This window comes from Saccopteryx bilineata, chromosome 2 (assembly GCF_036850765.1).
Source record: "Saccopteryx bilineata isolate mSacBil1 chromosome 2, mSacBil1_pri_phased_curated, whole genome shotgun sequence".
NCBI lineage: Eukaryota > Metazoa > Chordata > Mammalia > Chiroptera > Emballonuridae > Saccopteryx > Saccopteryx bilineata.
The window spans coordinates 363,758,340-363,772,230 of NC_089491.1; the positions used below are offsets into that span (position 1 = coordinate 363,758,340).

General features: G+C 49.9%; 2 protein-coding genes and 3 non-coding genes across 8 annotated transcripts; 1 reads left to right on the forward strand and 4 right to left on the reverse strand.

Annotated features, from left to right (window-relative positions):
* Positions 1-5: 5 nt before the first annotated feature.
* On the reverse strand, positions 6-5,737 carry RPL23A (ribosomal protein L23a). Its single transcript, XM_066263208.1, has 5 exons — positions 5,603-5,737; positions 4,825-5,008; positions 2,606-2,782; positions 293-362; positions 6-65 (listed from the first exon to the last, which is right to left on the reverse strand). The coding sequence occupies exons 1-5, from the start codon at positions 5,625-5,627 to the stop codon at positions 51-53; spliced, it is 471 nt and encodes a 156-aa protein (XP_066119305.1). The 5' UTR covers positions 5,628-5,737; the 3' UTR covers positions 6-50.
* On the reverse strand, positions 178-249 carry LOC136327444 (small nucleolar RNA Z17). Its single transcript, XR_010729658.1, has one exon. It is a non-coding gene; the product is annotated as a small nucleolar RNA Z17 (small nucleolar RNA).
* Positions 2,851-2,915, reverse strand: LOC136327445 (small nucleolar RNA Z17). Its single transcript, XR_010729659.1, has one exon. It is a non-coding gene; the product is annotated as a small nucleolar RNA Z17 (small nucleolar RNA).
* On the reverse strand, positions 5,095-5,158 carry LOC136327421 (small nucleolar RNA SNORD42). Its single transcript, XR_010729641.1, has one exon. It is a non-coding gene; the product is annotated as a small nucleolar RNA SNORD42 (small nucleolar RNA).
* A 1,061-nt stretch (positions 5,738-6,798) lies between the features above and the next one.
* Positions 6,799-13,660, forward strand: RAB34 (RAB34, member RAS oncogene family). 4 transcript variants are annotated; one of them, XM_066263211.1, is made up of 11 exons: positions 6,799-7,032; positions 7,584-7,833; positions 8,034-8,125; positions 10,254-10,322; positions 10,425-10,526; positions 10,630-10,694; positions 10,820-10,871; positions 11,055-11,136; positions 11,209-11,299; positions 13,074-13,181; positions 13,264-13,660. In XM_066263211.1, the coding sequence occupies exons 2-11, from the start codon at positions 7,780-7,782 to the stop codon at positions 13,329-13,331; spliced, it is 783 nt and encodes a 260-aa protein (XP_066119308.1). In that variant the 5' UTR covers positions 6,799-7,032; positions 7,584-7,779; the 3' UTR covers positions 13,332-13,660. The 4 variants fall into 4 exon arrangements, with proteins under 4 accessions (XP_066119308.1, XP_066119309.1, XP_066119307.1 ...); XM_066263212.1 differs by having other exon boundaries at positions 7,612-7,833; XM_066263210.1 differs by lacking the exon at positions 6,799-7,032 and having other exon boundaries at positions 7,054-7,833.
* Positions 13,661-13,891: the final 231 nt, after the last annotated feature.

A 13,891-nucleotide genomic window follows, 5' to 3' on the forward strand; every position in this document is an offset into this window, starting at 1 on the left:
GAAACATAGTGTAAAATCTTTATATTTAGAATTAGCCAGCTGGACTCAGCTTAGATGATCCCAATCTGAAAAACAAAAGGTAGCCTTGTTACTGGAAGTTGAATCAGTATCAAGATTAAACTAGAATGTCATAGTTAAAAAGCAAAATATGGACACAGGGTAGGGCCTAAGGGAATGGGTGCAGTCAGTCAGTTAAGACTAATCAGCAAAAGTCAGGCTTTGGTCGCTAACAGTCACATCATTTGCACCCAGGAGGTGTGTATTAAGGAGTTTCTTGGCCAAGCAAACTTACTTTGTTGGCAACATCCAAAGCATCGTAGTCAGGAGCCAGTCGAACATATGCCTTCTTCTCTCCATCAGGCCTGAGGTGGAAAAGGCAGCCTTAGTCCCTGCTACCCTCCCTGTCCCCATACGCTCCCCCCAGTCTTATGGGGCATCAAGGGTTCCTTTGCTCATATCAGTCTTTCCCAATTAGTGATTTTTCTCGTCATCTGCAGAGGAAGCTAGGGCAGCCATTAGGCTAGAAACAAAGCCAATTCTCTTTTATGGGAAACACCACAGGACATTTAAATCCAAGTAACCTGATAAAGTTTTACTTTCTGCTTATGTTTAAAGTAGGAATCAAGAAAATGCACGCTAATTCCATAAATCAAGTCCTAGAGCTTGACCAGGCTGTAGCGCAATGGATAGAGCATCAGACTGGGATGCAGAGGACCCAGGTTTTTGGGGTTTTTTTAGAGAGGAGAGGGAGAGACAGAGGGAGAGAGAGGAAAGACAGAGAGAAAGGGGGGAGGAGCTGAAAGCATCAACTCCCATATGTGCCTTGACCAGGCAAGCCCAGGGTTTCAAACCGGCGACCTCAGCATTTCCAGATCGAGGCTTTATCCACTGCGCCATCACAGGTCAGGCCGAGGACCCAGGTTTGAGACCCTGAGGTTGCCAACTTGAGCAAAAAGCTCACCAGCTTGGACCCTAGGTTGCTGGCTCGAGCAACGGGTTACTCGGTCTGCTGAAGGCCCACGGTCAAGGCACATATGAGAAAGCAATCAATGAACAACTAAGGCAGGGGTCAGGAACGTTTTTGGCCGAGAGAGCCATGAACGCCACATATTTTAAAATGTTATTCCATGAGAGCCATACAACGACCCGTGTACATTACACATTATCTAATAAAAATTTGGTGTTGTCCCAGAGGACAGCTGTGATTGGCTCTAGCCACCCACAACCATGAACACGAGCAGTAGGAAATGAATGGATTGTAATACATGAGAATGTTTTATATTTTTAAGATTTTTTTTTTATTATTAAAGATTTGTCAAGTCATAGGTTCCCAACCCCTGAACTAAAGTGTCACAATGAAAAACTGATGATTGATGCTTCTCATCTCTCTACCCGTTCCTGTCTGTCCCTCTCTGTCCCTGTAAAAAAAGTCCTAGATGGCCCTGGCCAGTTGGCTCAGTGGTAGAGCGTCGGCCTGGTGTGCAGGAGTCCCGGGTTCGATTCCCGGACAGGGTACACAGGAGAAGCGCCCATCTGCTTCTCCACCCCTCCCCCTCTCCTTCCTCTCTGTCTCTCTCTTCCCCTCCCGCAGCCAAGGCTCCATTGGAGCAAAGATGGCCCGGGCCACTGAGAATGGCTCTGTGGCCTCTGCCTCAGGTGCTAGAATGGCTCTGGTTGCAACAGAGCGACGCCCCAGATGGGCAGAGCATCGCCCCCTGGTGGGTGTGCCGGGTGGATCCCTGTTGGGAGCATGTGGGAGTCTGTCTGACTGCCTCCCTGTATACAAAAAAAAAAAAAAAAAAAAGTCAAGTTCTAGAGCCAGACCTGTGGTGGTGCTGTGGATAAAGTGTCGACCTGGAAATACTGAGGTCGCCAGTTCAAAACCCTGGGCTTGCCTGGTCAAGGCACATAGGGGAGTTGATGCTTCCTGCTCCTCCCTCCTTCTGTCTCTCTCTCCTTTCTAAAATGAAAAAAAAAAGGCCCTGGCCGGTTGGCTCAGAGGTAGAGCGTCGGCCTGGCGTGCAGGGGACCCGAGTTTGATTCCCGGCCAGGGCACATAGGAGAAGCGCCCATTTGCTTCTCCACCCCTCCCCCTCTCCTTCCTCTCTCTCTCTTCCCCTCCCGCAGCCGAGGCTCCATTGGAGCAAAGAAGGCCCAGGCGCTGGGGATGGCTCCCTGGCCTCTGCCTCAGGTGCTAGAATGGCTCTGGTTGCAACAGAGCGATGCCCGGGAGGGGCAGAGCATTGCCCCCTGGTGGGCGTGCCAGGTGGATCCCGGTCGGGCGCATGCGGGAGTCTGTCTGACTGTCTCTCCCCGTTTCCAGCTTCAGAAAAATACAAAAAAATAAATAAATAAAATAAATAAATAAATAAATAAAATGGAAAAAAAAAAGTCCTAGAGGCAGGACAGCTGTAGATTCCTCAAAAGTCCATACTCCATACACAGGACCATTAGTTACAGCAGGGACTGCTCATTTCTCAAGGCTTACACACTCTGAAACTTACTTTTGACCCCAAAAGCAACCATCAAGGAATTTCAAAGACTTTCATTCCATTCAGGTTTCCCGGTTTCTGACTGAGGCCCCAGCCTATGGAACCCCACTCACCTGATCAGGGTGTTGACCTTGGCCACGTCAATGTCATAGAGCTTCTTCACAGCCTGTTTGATCTGGTGTTTGTTGGCCTTGACATCCACAATGAACACAAGTGTATTGTTGTCTTCTATCTTCTTCATGGCTGATTCAGTCGTCAGGGGGAACTTGATGATGGCATAGTGGTCAAGCCTGGGGGAAGTAAAATGGGGTCACCTGGCCTGAGCCCAGTAGAACAAAGGATGCACCTTTGGAGCCCAGGTGCATTAGACGATGAGTAGCAATCATTTGTCAGGCTTTGGTCGCCAGTGTCATCACCTGCACTCCCAAACCTAGGGACCTGGAGCCTCAGCCTGGGAGCAGAACCATGTGTAGTTTCTTTCACTTGAAGGGCTTTTACCTTTAACTGGTTAGAGAATCATCTTTTGAACCCCAAACCACTCAATTATTTAAAAAAATTTTTTTTCAGACTTTATATTAAGAGAGAGAGGGTGAAAGGGGGGGGGGGAGCAGGAAGCATCAATTCCCATATGTGCCTTGACCATGCCAGCCCAGGGTTGCAACCGGTGACCTCAGTGTTCCAAGTTGACACTTTATCCACTGCACCACCACAGGTCAAGGCCCCCTTCATTCTTTAACCTCAACAGTTCTGAAGGGCAAATTTCTGAATAAAATTTGAGCCTTCAGAAGTTAAGACCAAAGAACACATAGCTCGACTATAGCATCTTGAAACCCAGGCTAGAATTAATTCCAAAGAACGTTGGTGCTTCACTATGAGGCTGGACAGGCCCTGTCTACCCACTCCAGTTGTTGAAGACTGACTTAGATCCATTATTTCTTGAGAGTAACTTTTTATTTACTGCTCAGATTAAGATTACAGTGGGTTCAACACACCTACAACATAGTTTCCCCCCTTAAATTCAGAGAAGCAAGACTGTTCAGACACTACCCTTTCTATTTTGAAGCTAGGTCAGGTCTCAACCTCTAATGTCATTACACTAAATGCTAGGTCCAAATGGGGGTGAGAAGTCTGTCGAGTGCTTTCCTACACAGATGAACACACCCACTCTCCTGCCTTTTTCTTTCTTTCTTTTTTTTTAATCTCTTTTTTAAGATTTTATTTATTTATTATAGAGAAGGGGGGGGGCAGGAAGCATCAACTCCCATATGTGCCTTGACCAGGCAAGCCCAGGGTTTTGAACCGGCAACCTCAGTATTTCCAGGTTGACGCTTTATCCACTGCGCCACCACAGGTCAGGCTCTCCTGCCTTTTTCTTAGGAAGCAATGGGAGGAACAGAAACCCATTTGTTTCTACCACTATGGCTCTAATCTGTGGTCCCTAATGTGAGCTATTAACAGCAGCATGTCACCAAAACACTCAAGTGTCCTAACCTTTTGCCCAATACCCCCTAACCATTACCTGAGTGTAAAAATTTGAGAGTTAATGAAAAGAAGTTTCCATACACTGTTGCAGGCCTTCACTATCCAGTACAGGTGAACTAATCTTTTTTATCAATCTAGGCTCATTCCACACCATCACGCTCAAGGACTACGCCCTACAGCAATAGGTGCTATGAAGAATGAACTAAACCTGGAGCTCCCAAACAACATCTAAATCCTACTTCCTACCTCCCAGAAAGTGGACTTTAAAACCCTAACATTAAAAAAAAACAAAAAACCCTAACATAGGCCTGACCTGTGGTGGCGCAGTGAATAAAGCGTATACCTGGAACACTGAGGTTGCCGGTTCAAAACCTTGGGCTTGCCTGGTCAAGGCACGTAGGGGAGTTGATACTTCCTGCTCCTCCCCCCTCTCTAAAAATCAATAAATAAAATATTTTTAAAACTTCAAAAAAAAAACAAAAACCTAATACAAAGCGATAATTAACAACTAACTTTTGCACTACCTATGGGGTCGTTTTAAACAATTCCTGCCAATAGTCTAAGTGTAAAAAATGTCTCTTCTTAAGACTCACCCGTTAGAGAAACACATTAAGTACATGATTTTGAGAAGCGATGTTCTAAGTTTGGTAAATTTCAAAATTCCCAGTGGAGGATAATCAAACGTCTTTTCAAAAGTAGGATCAGCTCTCCCTCTCGGTAGCATGCCCTCGCCTTTCCCTTCCCCCTAAGCTCCAAGGGCCCATCTTCTGTAACTGTTTCCTGAGCCTACACAGCCCCGCTGGCTCACTTCTATCTCTGTAACCTTCTAAATAAACTTTCTCGTACTGACTTGTTTCTCCTGGGGGCACTCTTCCGAGGGTATTTAGGCTGCCTTCGGAGCCGCAGTGTCTTCGGCCGTCGGAAGGTGGGTGAGGTGCGGATCTTCTTTTTTTTGTGGCTTTGGACTCCTTTCAGTACTGCTTTCTTTGCCTTCAAAGCCTTTGCTTTGGCTTCAGCTTTAGGAGGGGCTGGGGCTGAGAAGAAAAGAAAATGAGGGTGCGGGATTCAGAAATCCATTACTTCCGGCCTAGAGACCGGTAGTGGGCGCCCCAGGCCACATGTGCATCAGTGGTTCCTTTGAAGACATCACAAGTCTCAGGTTAAAATCTTTCCATCATGTGCACGATACTGTGGCAAACTTGGGTACGACATAGAAAAACCTAGCAACGATAGAGCGCTTGATATTTGCTAGGACGCGTGCTAGTAGTTCTGTATATACTATCGCAGCCACCCTGAGAGGGTTTATAGCCGTCTATGATGGGGAGTAAAACAAACAAAAAAAAGGAAATAGAGGGTACTGGGTTTGGTTTTTTTTTTAACCTGTCTGGAGATACGGAACTGCGGCCTGTGGATGCGTGCGGTTCCCCAGTATCGACTATAGGTTTCCTTCCCCAGCCCCTTTACACTGGAGCCCAGCACGCGTCTGGGCCCAGCGTCGCTGAAACGGTAGAAGCAGCTCCAGGGCTGACACCCCAAGTCTTAGCCCAGCCACTATCCTTTCAATTAATTCATTCTGCGAGGATCCCAGGCTAGCCAACTGTGTTCCCCTCACCAGCCCAAGCACACACCTTCCTTCTTAGCTTTCGGCGCCATCTTCGTGAAGAGGGTTTCCAAGGCCCGTTCCCACGGGCTTATAGAGCCAAATCTCACCAAAGCCTCGCGATGCTTTTTACTTAAAGCGGACTGGGTGATCTGTAGCGTGGCGCCCGCCGGGAATAGTAGTAAGGTTTAATTTCCTCGGGAGAGGGACTAAGCATGCGCCACCCCGCCCCTCCTGATACCCTGAAGCTTCTTGGGGGTTGTAGTTTTTGGAAACATGTTTATCTGCTGTGGCGGATGGATGGTGTATCCTGCTACCACTCGGGTCTAGTTCCTGAGCGCTTCTCATTTTGAGCAACGTCAGGGAAGATTGCAGTTTCCAGGAGACAGTAACTGCAAACTGTAATGGATATAATTAGATTGACTCAGGGAGAGTGAAGCAAAGTTCTTGAACGTTAGAGCAGAATTTGTCAGGCCCAACTCCCTCAAACATTTGTGGAAATTAAGGTCCCCAGAGGAGACGTGGCTTATCAATAACGGTGATTTGCTGGCAGAAAAAAATCGAGTCAGGCAGAGGAGAGGAGGAAAGTACCACAGGAGTTAGAAGGTGGCCACATCTCCCCTCTTTACCAATGACAGTCAGATTTCGTGCGTTTTCCCGGCAATGCTCCTAAAGAAACTCTACCTATATTCCGAAAACCTCCATTATTCTCTAGTTCTTCTTGTGAATAATTCCATTCACAGTCCCTTCCCTTTGAGGACTCTTCCCTTCCCTGCCCGAGTCATCTTTGCATCTTCAAATTCTTTTCCAGACACAGAGCAAAGTTTAGTAAGGCTGTAGTTTGCTTGTCTGAGGGTCAGTGTTTATACTGCCTTCACCACTCACTCCCTTTCTGACTTCCCACTCGTCTCTTGGAACCTGATTTCCCCTTTGACGATTAGATTTGTTGTGTGCTACCCCAATTCTATTCTGCAGAACTGCAAAATGGAAAAGTTGTCCTTGGGAAGATTCCAAAAGGGTCAGAGCGAAGAACGCCCATATCGGAGGGTAGTCTCCCTGTTCCGGAGCAGTGACCTCCCCAAAGGGCGGAGTTCTCGGTCCATATAACCCTCCTTTATTCTCCATCGAGGGAGGCGGCTTGGTCTTCAGCCTCTTTATCCCTCAATCTACACATTAGCCTTCGAGGAAAAGACATCAGACTCGGACAAACTCTCCATAGTGGGCATTCAGCTTCGCCTCTGGCACCCCCTCTACGCTTCCTCCCCCACCCCCACCCCCTCCCAAGGCAGAAGGGCGAGCGGGGACAGACTCTTATGAGTCATGTCCTGGGCCTGAAGTTGAGGAGGGAAGCACCGCCTCTCTTTGGGCCCCTTCTCTCCCCCTTATCCCTCCCCGCAGGTCCTGGCACAGCCAGATGCTGCTCAGCAATCAGCCATTCCCCATCACCAATTCGGCTGGGTAAGGGTCCCCGTGGAGGCGCAGCCCAGCACAGAGGTGCTGAGCAGGGCGACCGGGAGAAGCCCGATCTGGGCAGGTTCCAGCCTGGGTGGAGCGGTCTTGGTCCCGGTTGAGGTGTCGGGTAGGGAAGCCTAAACTAGAGCAGTGTAGGGGGAAGAAAAGGATGGGGAATCCGGGGCGGGCTGCAAGACGGGGAGCTGCCGGGAGAGGGGCAGGGGGCGGCCCTTCTCCTGGAATTTCCGGGGATCATGTTACAGAGCTGGAGAAGGGAGAGTCGAGTGGGACGCTGGGCCCTACAGTGGACTGGGCCACGCGACCCCCGACCCTCTGTTATGGTGGGGCCGCTGCAAGCGCGATTTGTCGTCGGGTCTCCGCGGCCTCGAGTTATTGTAGGAACTGTCCGGCCGTGAGTTATTGTAGAGTCTGCGCGGGACCGAGACCCCCGGGACAGGTCTCCCCGCCCCCATTTGACAGCAGAGGGGTCTCCTCGCCCCCGAATCATCTTCGGGACGCCCCAGGCCAGCGTGATTGTAGATTCACCGCATCCCCAGGTGATTGTCTCATCCCCGTGGCCCGCAGTGGTCGTAGCGTCCCCGAGGCCGCGGGCTCTCGTAGGCTCTCCGTGGCCCCGAGTTATAGTCGGGACTCCTCAGTCGCGGGTGACTGTCGGATTTACACGGGCCCGAGTCGCTGGGGCGCACCAGGCCTCCGCGCCTTCTCAGGGCGCCCCACAAGGCTGCAGGCAAGATGAACATTCTCGCGCCGGTGCGGAGGGACCGCGTCCTGGCGGAGCTTCCCCAGGTAGGCGACCGGGCAACGTCGGGCTTCTGGCTGCGGGGGTGTATGGGCGGGGAGGAGGCGGCACCAGACCAGTTAGAGGCTTGGGCCCAGCTAGGCCTGCTGCTTCTGGGTGGTCCCCTCCCCACCCTTAGCCCCAGGCTGCTTGGCTGCGGGACAAGGGCCAAGACTGGGTGAGTCTCATTTTCCTTCATCCCTGTCAGTACCTAAGGAAGGAGGCTGCTTTGCACACTCACAAAGACTTCCTTCCCCGGGTCACCTGCGCCTGCCAGGAGCATCGGACTGGCACCGTGGGGTGAGTCTCAGACACCCAAAACAAAGAAAGGAAGCCCCAGGAAACGGTAGTCAAAGCAATGGTAATGTTCACCAGTTTGGGGCTCCATTGCACCCTCTGCCAACTGTATGGTTATTCCCCCGCCCCTTTTTTTTGTGGCAGAGACAGGGAGAGTCAGAGAGAGGGACAGATAGGGACAGACAGACTGGAAGGGAAAGAGATGAGAAACATCAGTTCTTCGTTGCGGTTCCTTAGTTGTTCATTGCTTTCTCATATGTGCCTTGACTGGGGGGCTACAGCAGACCAAGTGACCCCTTGCTTGAACCAGTGACCTTGGGTTCAAGCTGGTGAGCCTTGCTCAAACCAGATGAGCCCATGCTCAAGCTGGCGACCTCGGGGTCTCGAACTTGGGTCCTCCACATCCCAGTCCCACGCTCTATCCACTGCACCACCACCTGGTCAGGCTATTCCTCCTTTTTATGCCTCTTATCGACCTCTTTATTTCCAGCAAGGTTATAGTAAGTCCAATGAGATGGGGTTGGCTTGAAATGTGGCAGTTCAATTTCAGACACACAGAAGGGGATGGTCCCAGTTCAGCTTCCCACAAAGGATCTATTAGAGCCCCGGGGCCCAGGCCCTGAGCTGTGCCTGCATTTTAAAGTCAATTTGTAGGTAAAAAAGGAAATAGTATAACAGTTGCCACCATTAACATAGTATTTACTGTATGCCAGGCAGTGTGCTGGATACTGTTACTGTCTTTTATTAAACGCAAAACACCATCACTTTTAAGATGTACCCTGATTTCAGAGATGTTAAAATGTATGTGTGTGGTATGTGGGGAAAGTATGTTTCAGAATATAGAACATAGGCCCTGGCCAGTTGGCTCAGTGGTAGAGCGTCGGCCTGGCGTGCAGGAGTCCTGGGTTCTATTCCCGGCCAGGGCACACAGGAGAAGCGCCCCTCTGCTTCTCCACCCCTCCCCCTCCACCCCTGCCTCTCTGTCTCTCTCTTCCCCTCTCGCAGCCAAGGCTCCATTGGAGCAAAGTTGGCCCGGGCGCTGAGGATGGCTCCATGGCCTCTGCCTCAGGTGCTAGAATGGCTTTGGTTGCAACAGAGCAGCGCCCCAAATGGGCAGAGCATCGCCCCCTTGTGGACATGCCGGGTGGATTCCGGTCGGGCGCATGCGGGAATCTGTCTGATTGCCTCCCCGTTTCCAACTTCAGAAAAAAGAAAAAAATAAATAAAAAAGAATATAGACCATTATCTCATTTTAACCTTGCCACACCCCAATAAGATATATTATAAGTCTCCACTTAAATGTTTTTTTTAAAGATTTTATTCACTTTAGTGGGAGAAGAGAGAGAGAGAGAAGGGCGGAGAGGAGCAGGAAGCATCAACTCCCATATGTACCTTGACCAGGCAAGCCTAGGATTTAAAACCAGAGACCTGCCTGACTGGGCGGTGGTGCAGTGGATGGAGTGTCGGACTGGGATGCGGAAGACCCAGGTTCGAGACCCCGAGGTCGCCAGCTTGAGCACAGGGCTCATCTGGTTTGAGCAAAAGCTCACCAGCTTGAGCCCAAGGTCGCTAGCTCAAGCAAGGGGTTACTCGGTCTGCTGAAGGCCCGTGGTCAAGGCACGTATGAGAAGGCAATCAATGAACAATTAAGGCGTTGCAATGCGCAAGGAAAAACTAATGAGTGATGCTTCTCATCTCTCCATTCCTGTCTGTCTGTCCCTGTCTATCCCTCTCTCTGACTCTCTCTCTATCTCTGTAAAAAAACAAACAAACCCTGGAGACCTCAGCGTTCCAGGTCGATGCTTTACCCACTGCACCACCACAAGTCAGGCCAGACCTTCACTTAAATGTTGAAACTGAGACAGAGAGACTAAGTAACTTGTCCTAAGTCACACAGCTAGTAAGTGTGAGAGCTGGGATTCAAATCCATATCTGTCTTTCTGATACTGAAGCACAAAACACTACTTGCCAGCAAGCACACACATCTGTCCAGGAAAGCTGCCTAGAAGGCCTGGTGCCTATGTCAGCTGCAGCCTGGGTAGAGCTAACTGTGTAGACCTACTAGGGAGCCTTGGGACTTCCTAGAATGAAAGAACTAGTACCCATTCCTCCTCCCTCCTCTTGTGTCCAGCAGATTTAAGATCTCCAAGGTCATTGTGGTGGGGGACCTGTCGGTGGGAAAGACTTGTCTCATTAATAGGTAAGAGGGTGCTGGAGCTGAGCCGGGTTGAGCTGGGCAGGGTAGGGCCAGGCGTAGGCAGATGGGCTGGGCTCAGGGCCAGAATATCTGGTGCCCCCTCAGGTTCTGCAAAGACACCTTTGATAAGAATTACAAGGCCACCATTGGAGTGGACTTTGAGATGGAACGATTTGAGGTGTTGGGCGTTCCCTTCAGTCTGCAGCTGTAAGTGCTTCCTCTACCTCGTTCAGACATTTCTTCCTCAAGCACTGACACCCCACCTACCCCCCCCATTCCCATACCTCTGTATCACCCCTCCTTCTCCCAGCTGGGATACTGCTGGACAGGAAAGATTCAAATGCATTGCATCAACCTACTACCGAGGAGCTCAAGGTAAGGGGCTGGGTGATGTGGGATAGGTGGTTATACCTGGCTTCTAATCTAGGGCTGGGGGGATTGTGGAAATAAGCCAGTAGTGTCTCCCCATCCACCTGGGACTATTTCTGTCATTCTCCCAGCCATTATCATTGTCTTCAACCTGAATGATGTGGCCTCCCTGGAACATACCAAGTATGTAGAGATGCTGAAATATATTAGGGCTTTGGAAGGAGAGAGTTCAGAAAAGAGGGGTGGTCAGGGGCATGGTATGGAAAGAAAGAATGCATCTAAGAGCAGAGGGAGGATAATTGGGCATATGAGTGTCAGCGGAGGAGCCTGCCCAACTCATCTCTTGCTGTCCACCATCTGTGGCAGGCAGTGGCTAGCTGACGCACTCAAGGAGAACGACCCTTCCAGCGTGCTTCTCTTCCTTGTGGGTTCCAAGAAGGATCTTAGTGTGAGTGTGCCAGCGGGGGTACTTCCCAACTTGGTGGGGGAACCCTCCCCCATCTGACTGACTTTCCTTCAGACCCCTGCTCAGTATGTGCTAATGGAGAGAGATGCACTGAAGGTGGCCCAAGAGATGAAGGCTGAGTACTGGGCAGTCTCTTCTCTCACAGGTGAGTAAGGGGCTTCAGGGCTTTTTTTTTTTAGGGCTACTTTTTAAAATTTGCATTTTAAATTGATTTTAAAGAGGAATAGAGAGAGAGAACAAAACGTCAGTTTGTTATTCCACTTATTTATGCATTCGTTGTTAGATTTTTTTTTAAGTCAGACAGACAAACACAGACAGGAATAGAGAGGGGTGAGAAGCATCGATTCTTTTTTTTTTTTTTTTTTTTTTTTTTTCTGAAGCTGGAAACAGGGAGAGACAGTCAGACAGACTCCCGCATGCGCCCGACCGGGATCCACCCGGCACGCCCACCAGGGGCGACGCTCTGCCCACCAGGGGGCGAAGCATCAATTTTTTGTTGAGGCACCTTAGTTGTTCATTGATTGCTTTCTCAAATGTGCCTTGACCAGGGGGCTACAGCCAAGCTAGTGACCCCTTGCTCAAACCAGAGACCTTTGGGCTCAAGCCAACGATCATGGGGTCATGTCTATGATCCCACACTTAAGCCGGCAACCCCTCACTCAAACTGGTGACCTTGTAGTTGTAAACCTGGATCCTCAGTGTCCTAGGCCGACACTCCATCCACTGCACCACCACCTGGTCAGGCTGGTTGATTCTTTAAAAAAAAACTATTTTTTTTTTAAATTCTGAGCTTACTGAGTGTTTTTTGTTTTGTTTTTTTTCAGAGAGAGAGAGTTAGAGAGAGGGATAGATAAGGACAGACAGACAGGAAGGGAAAGAGATGAGAAGCATCAATCATCAGTTGTTTTTTTTCTTTGCGACACTTTAGTTGTTTATTGATTGCTTTCTCATATGTGCCTTGACTGTGGGCCTTCAGCAGACCGAGTAACCCCTTGCTCGAGCCAGTGACCTTGGGTCCAAGCTGGTGAGCTTTGCTCAATTCAGATGAGCCCGCGCTCAAGCTGGCGACCTTGGGGTCTCGAACTTGGGTCCTCCGTATCTCAGTCTGACGCTCTATCCACTGCGCCACCGCCTGGTCAGACAAGAGTTTTTGTTTTTGTTTTGAAATCACAAGTGGTTGGTGAATGTTGTGTGTTTTGTTTTTTTTTTTTTTTACAGAGGCAGAGATAGACAGGGACAGACAGACAGGAATGGAGAGAGATGAGAAGCATCAATCATCAGTTTCTCTTTGCGCGTTGCGACTTCTTAGTTGTTCATTGATTGCTTTCTCACATGTGCCTTGACCGTGGGCCTTCAGCAGACCAAGTAACCCCCTGCTGGAGCCAGCGACCTTGGGTCCAAGCTGGTGAGCTCTTTGCTCATGCCAGATGAGCCCGCACTCAAGCTGGCGACCTCGGGGTCTCGAACCTGGGTCCTTCCGCATCCCAGTCCGATGCTCTATCCACTGCGCTACCACCTGGTCAGGCTGTTGTGTTTTTTTTAATGTTTAGTTTATTGATTTTAAAGAGAGGAAAAGGGGAGGGAGAGAAAGAAAGAAAGGGGAACACTGACCTGTTCCTCTATGTGCCCTGACCAGGGATAGAACCAGCAACCTCTGCACTTCAGGACGATGCTCTCACTAACCGGGCTATCTGGCTAGGAGGGCATTGGTTGATTCTTGTATGTATCCTGACCTGGGATTGAACTCACAACTTTGATGTGTCAGGACAATGCTCTAACCAACTGAGCTGTCTGGCCAGGGCTCAGGGTTTCTGCTTTGCCATTCCTGCCTACTTTGCCTCTTACTTCTACAACTCCAGCTGTGCCCAATGACCCCAGGCTGGAACTACCCCTGAGCACCTGTCTGTTCCTTGTGTCAGGTGAAAATGTCCGGGAATTCTTTTTCCGTGTGGCGGCATTGACCTTTGAGGCCAACGTGCTGGCTGAGCTGGAGAAATCGGGGGCCCGGCGCATTGGGGATGTTGTCCGTGAGTGCTCACCTGGATGAGGGTGGCAGGAAGCATGAGGAACCTCCAGTCCCTGCTTCACATATTTCCCACTTTTCTTCAGGCATCAACAGTGATGACAACAACCTCTACCTAACTGCCAACAAGAAGAAGCCCACATGTTGCTTTTGAAGGATGAGGGACTGCCCTGGGGCACTGTGCCACCCTGACTTCCCCAGAACCCTACCCCTGGACATTTGCACTGACTGTTATTCCAGACCAAAGAACTGCCCCTTGTGACAGTGCCCCTACAGGGGTAGTGAGATCATGCTAGTCACTTCCTGCCCCTAGGCACCATGCCAAAGACTGGATGTCCCCTTCCTCCAGGGGCTCTCCAGGGTGCCCAGTGGTGGGGAGTAAGTAGTCCCTGCTGCTTTTTACTCAGCCTGCTGGGCCCTTTGTGCTTAATGATCCCCAGCCTCAAACTGTGCCTTATGCATTAAAAATCTCTGTTATTAGCAGTTTTGGTTTTGGAATCCTTTGTTGGGGATGAGTATATGGAATGATTAGGACTATAGGGTAATCTTGGGACTGGAGCCTCCTGTTGGAATGCTGGCCATCCCTGGCCCCTGACCTCAGGCAGGCTGGGAGCTCAGGGACCAAGTTTGGAGGCTTGTACTCTTACTGGTGAGATCGGAATTGTTGGCTTTGAGAGCTCTTTTCTTTCTTTTTTTTTTAAACTTAGTATTGGC

Bases quoted from the DNA above. Each gene is read 5' to 3' on its own strand.
- RAB34 (XM_066263211.1), top strand. From the start codon at position 7,780: ATGAACATTCTCGCGCCGGTGCGGAGGGACCGCGTCCTGGCGGAGCTT. The intron at 7,834-8,033 runs GTAGGCGACCGG...CATCCCTGTCAG, and splicing joins TCCTGGCGGAGCTTCCCCAG to TACCTAAGGAAGGAGGCTGC. The intron at 8,126-10,253 runs GTGAGTCTCAGA...TCTTGTGTCCAG, and splicing joins CATCGGACTGGCACCGTGGG to CAGATTTAAGATCTCCAAGG.
- RPL23A (XM_066263208.1), bottom strand. From the start codon at position 5,627: ATGGCGCCGAAAGCTAAGAAGGAAG. The intron at 5,009-5,602 runs GTGTGTGCTTGG...TTTTCTTCTCAG, and splicing joins GCCGAAAGCTAAGAAGGAAG to CCCCAGCCCCTCCTAAAGCT. The intron at 2,783-4,824 runs GTCAGTACGAGA...TACTTCCCCCAG, and splicing joins AGTGCCCCCAGGAGAAACAA to GCTTGACCACTATGCCATCA.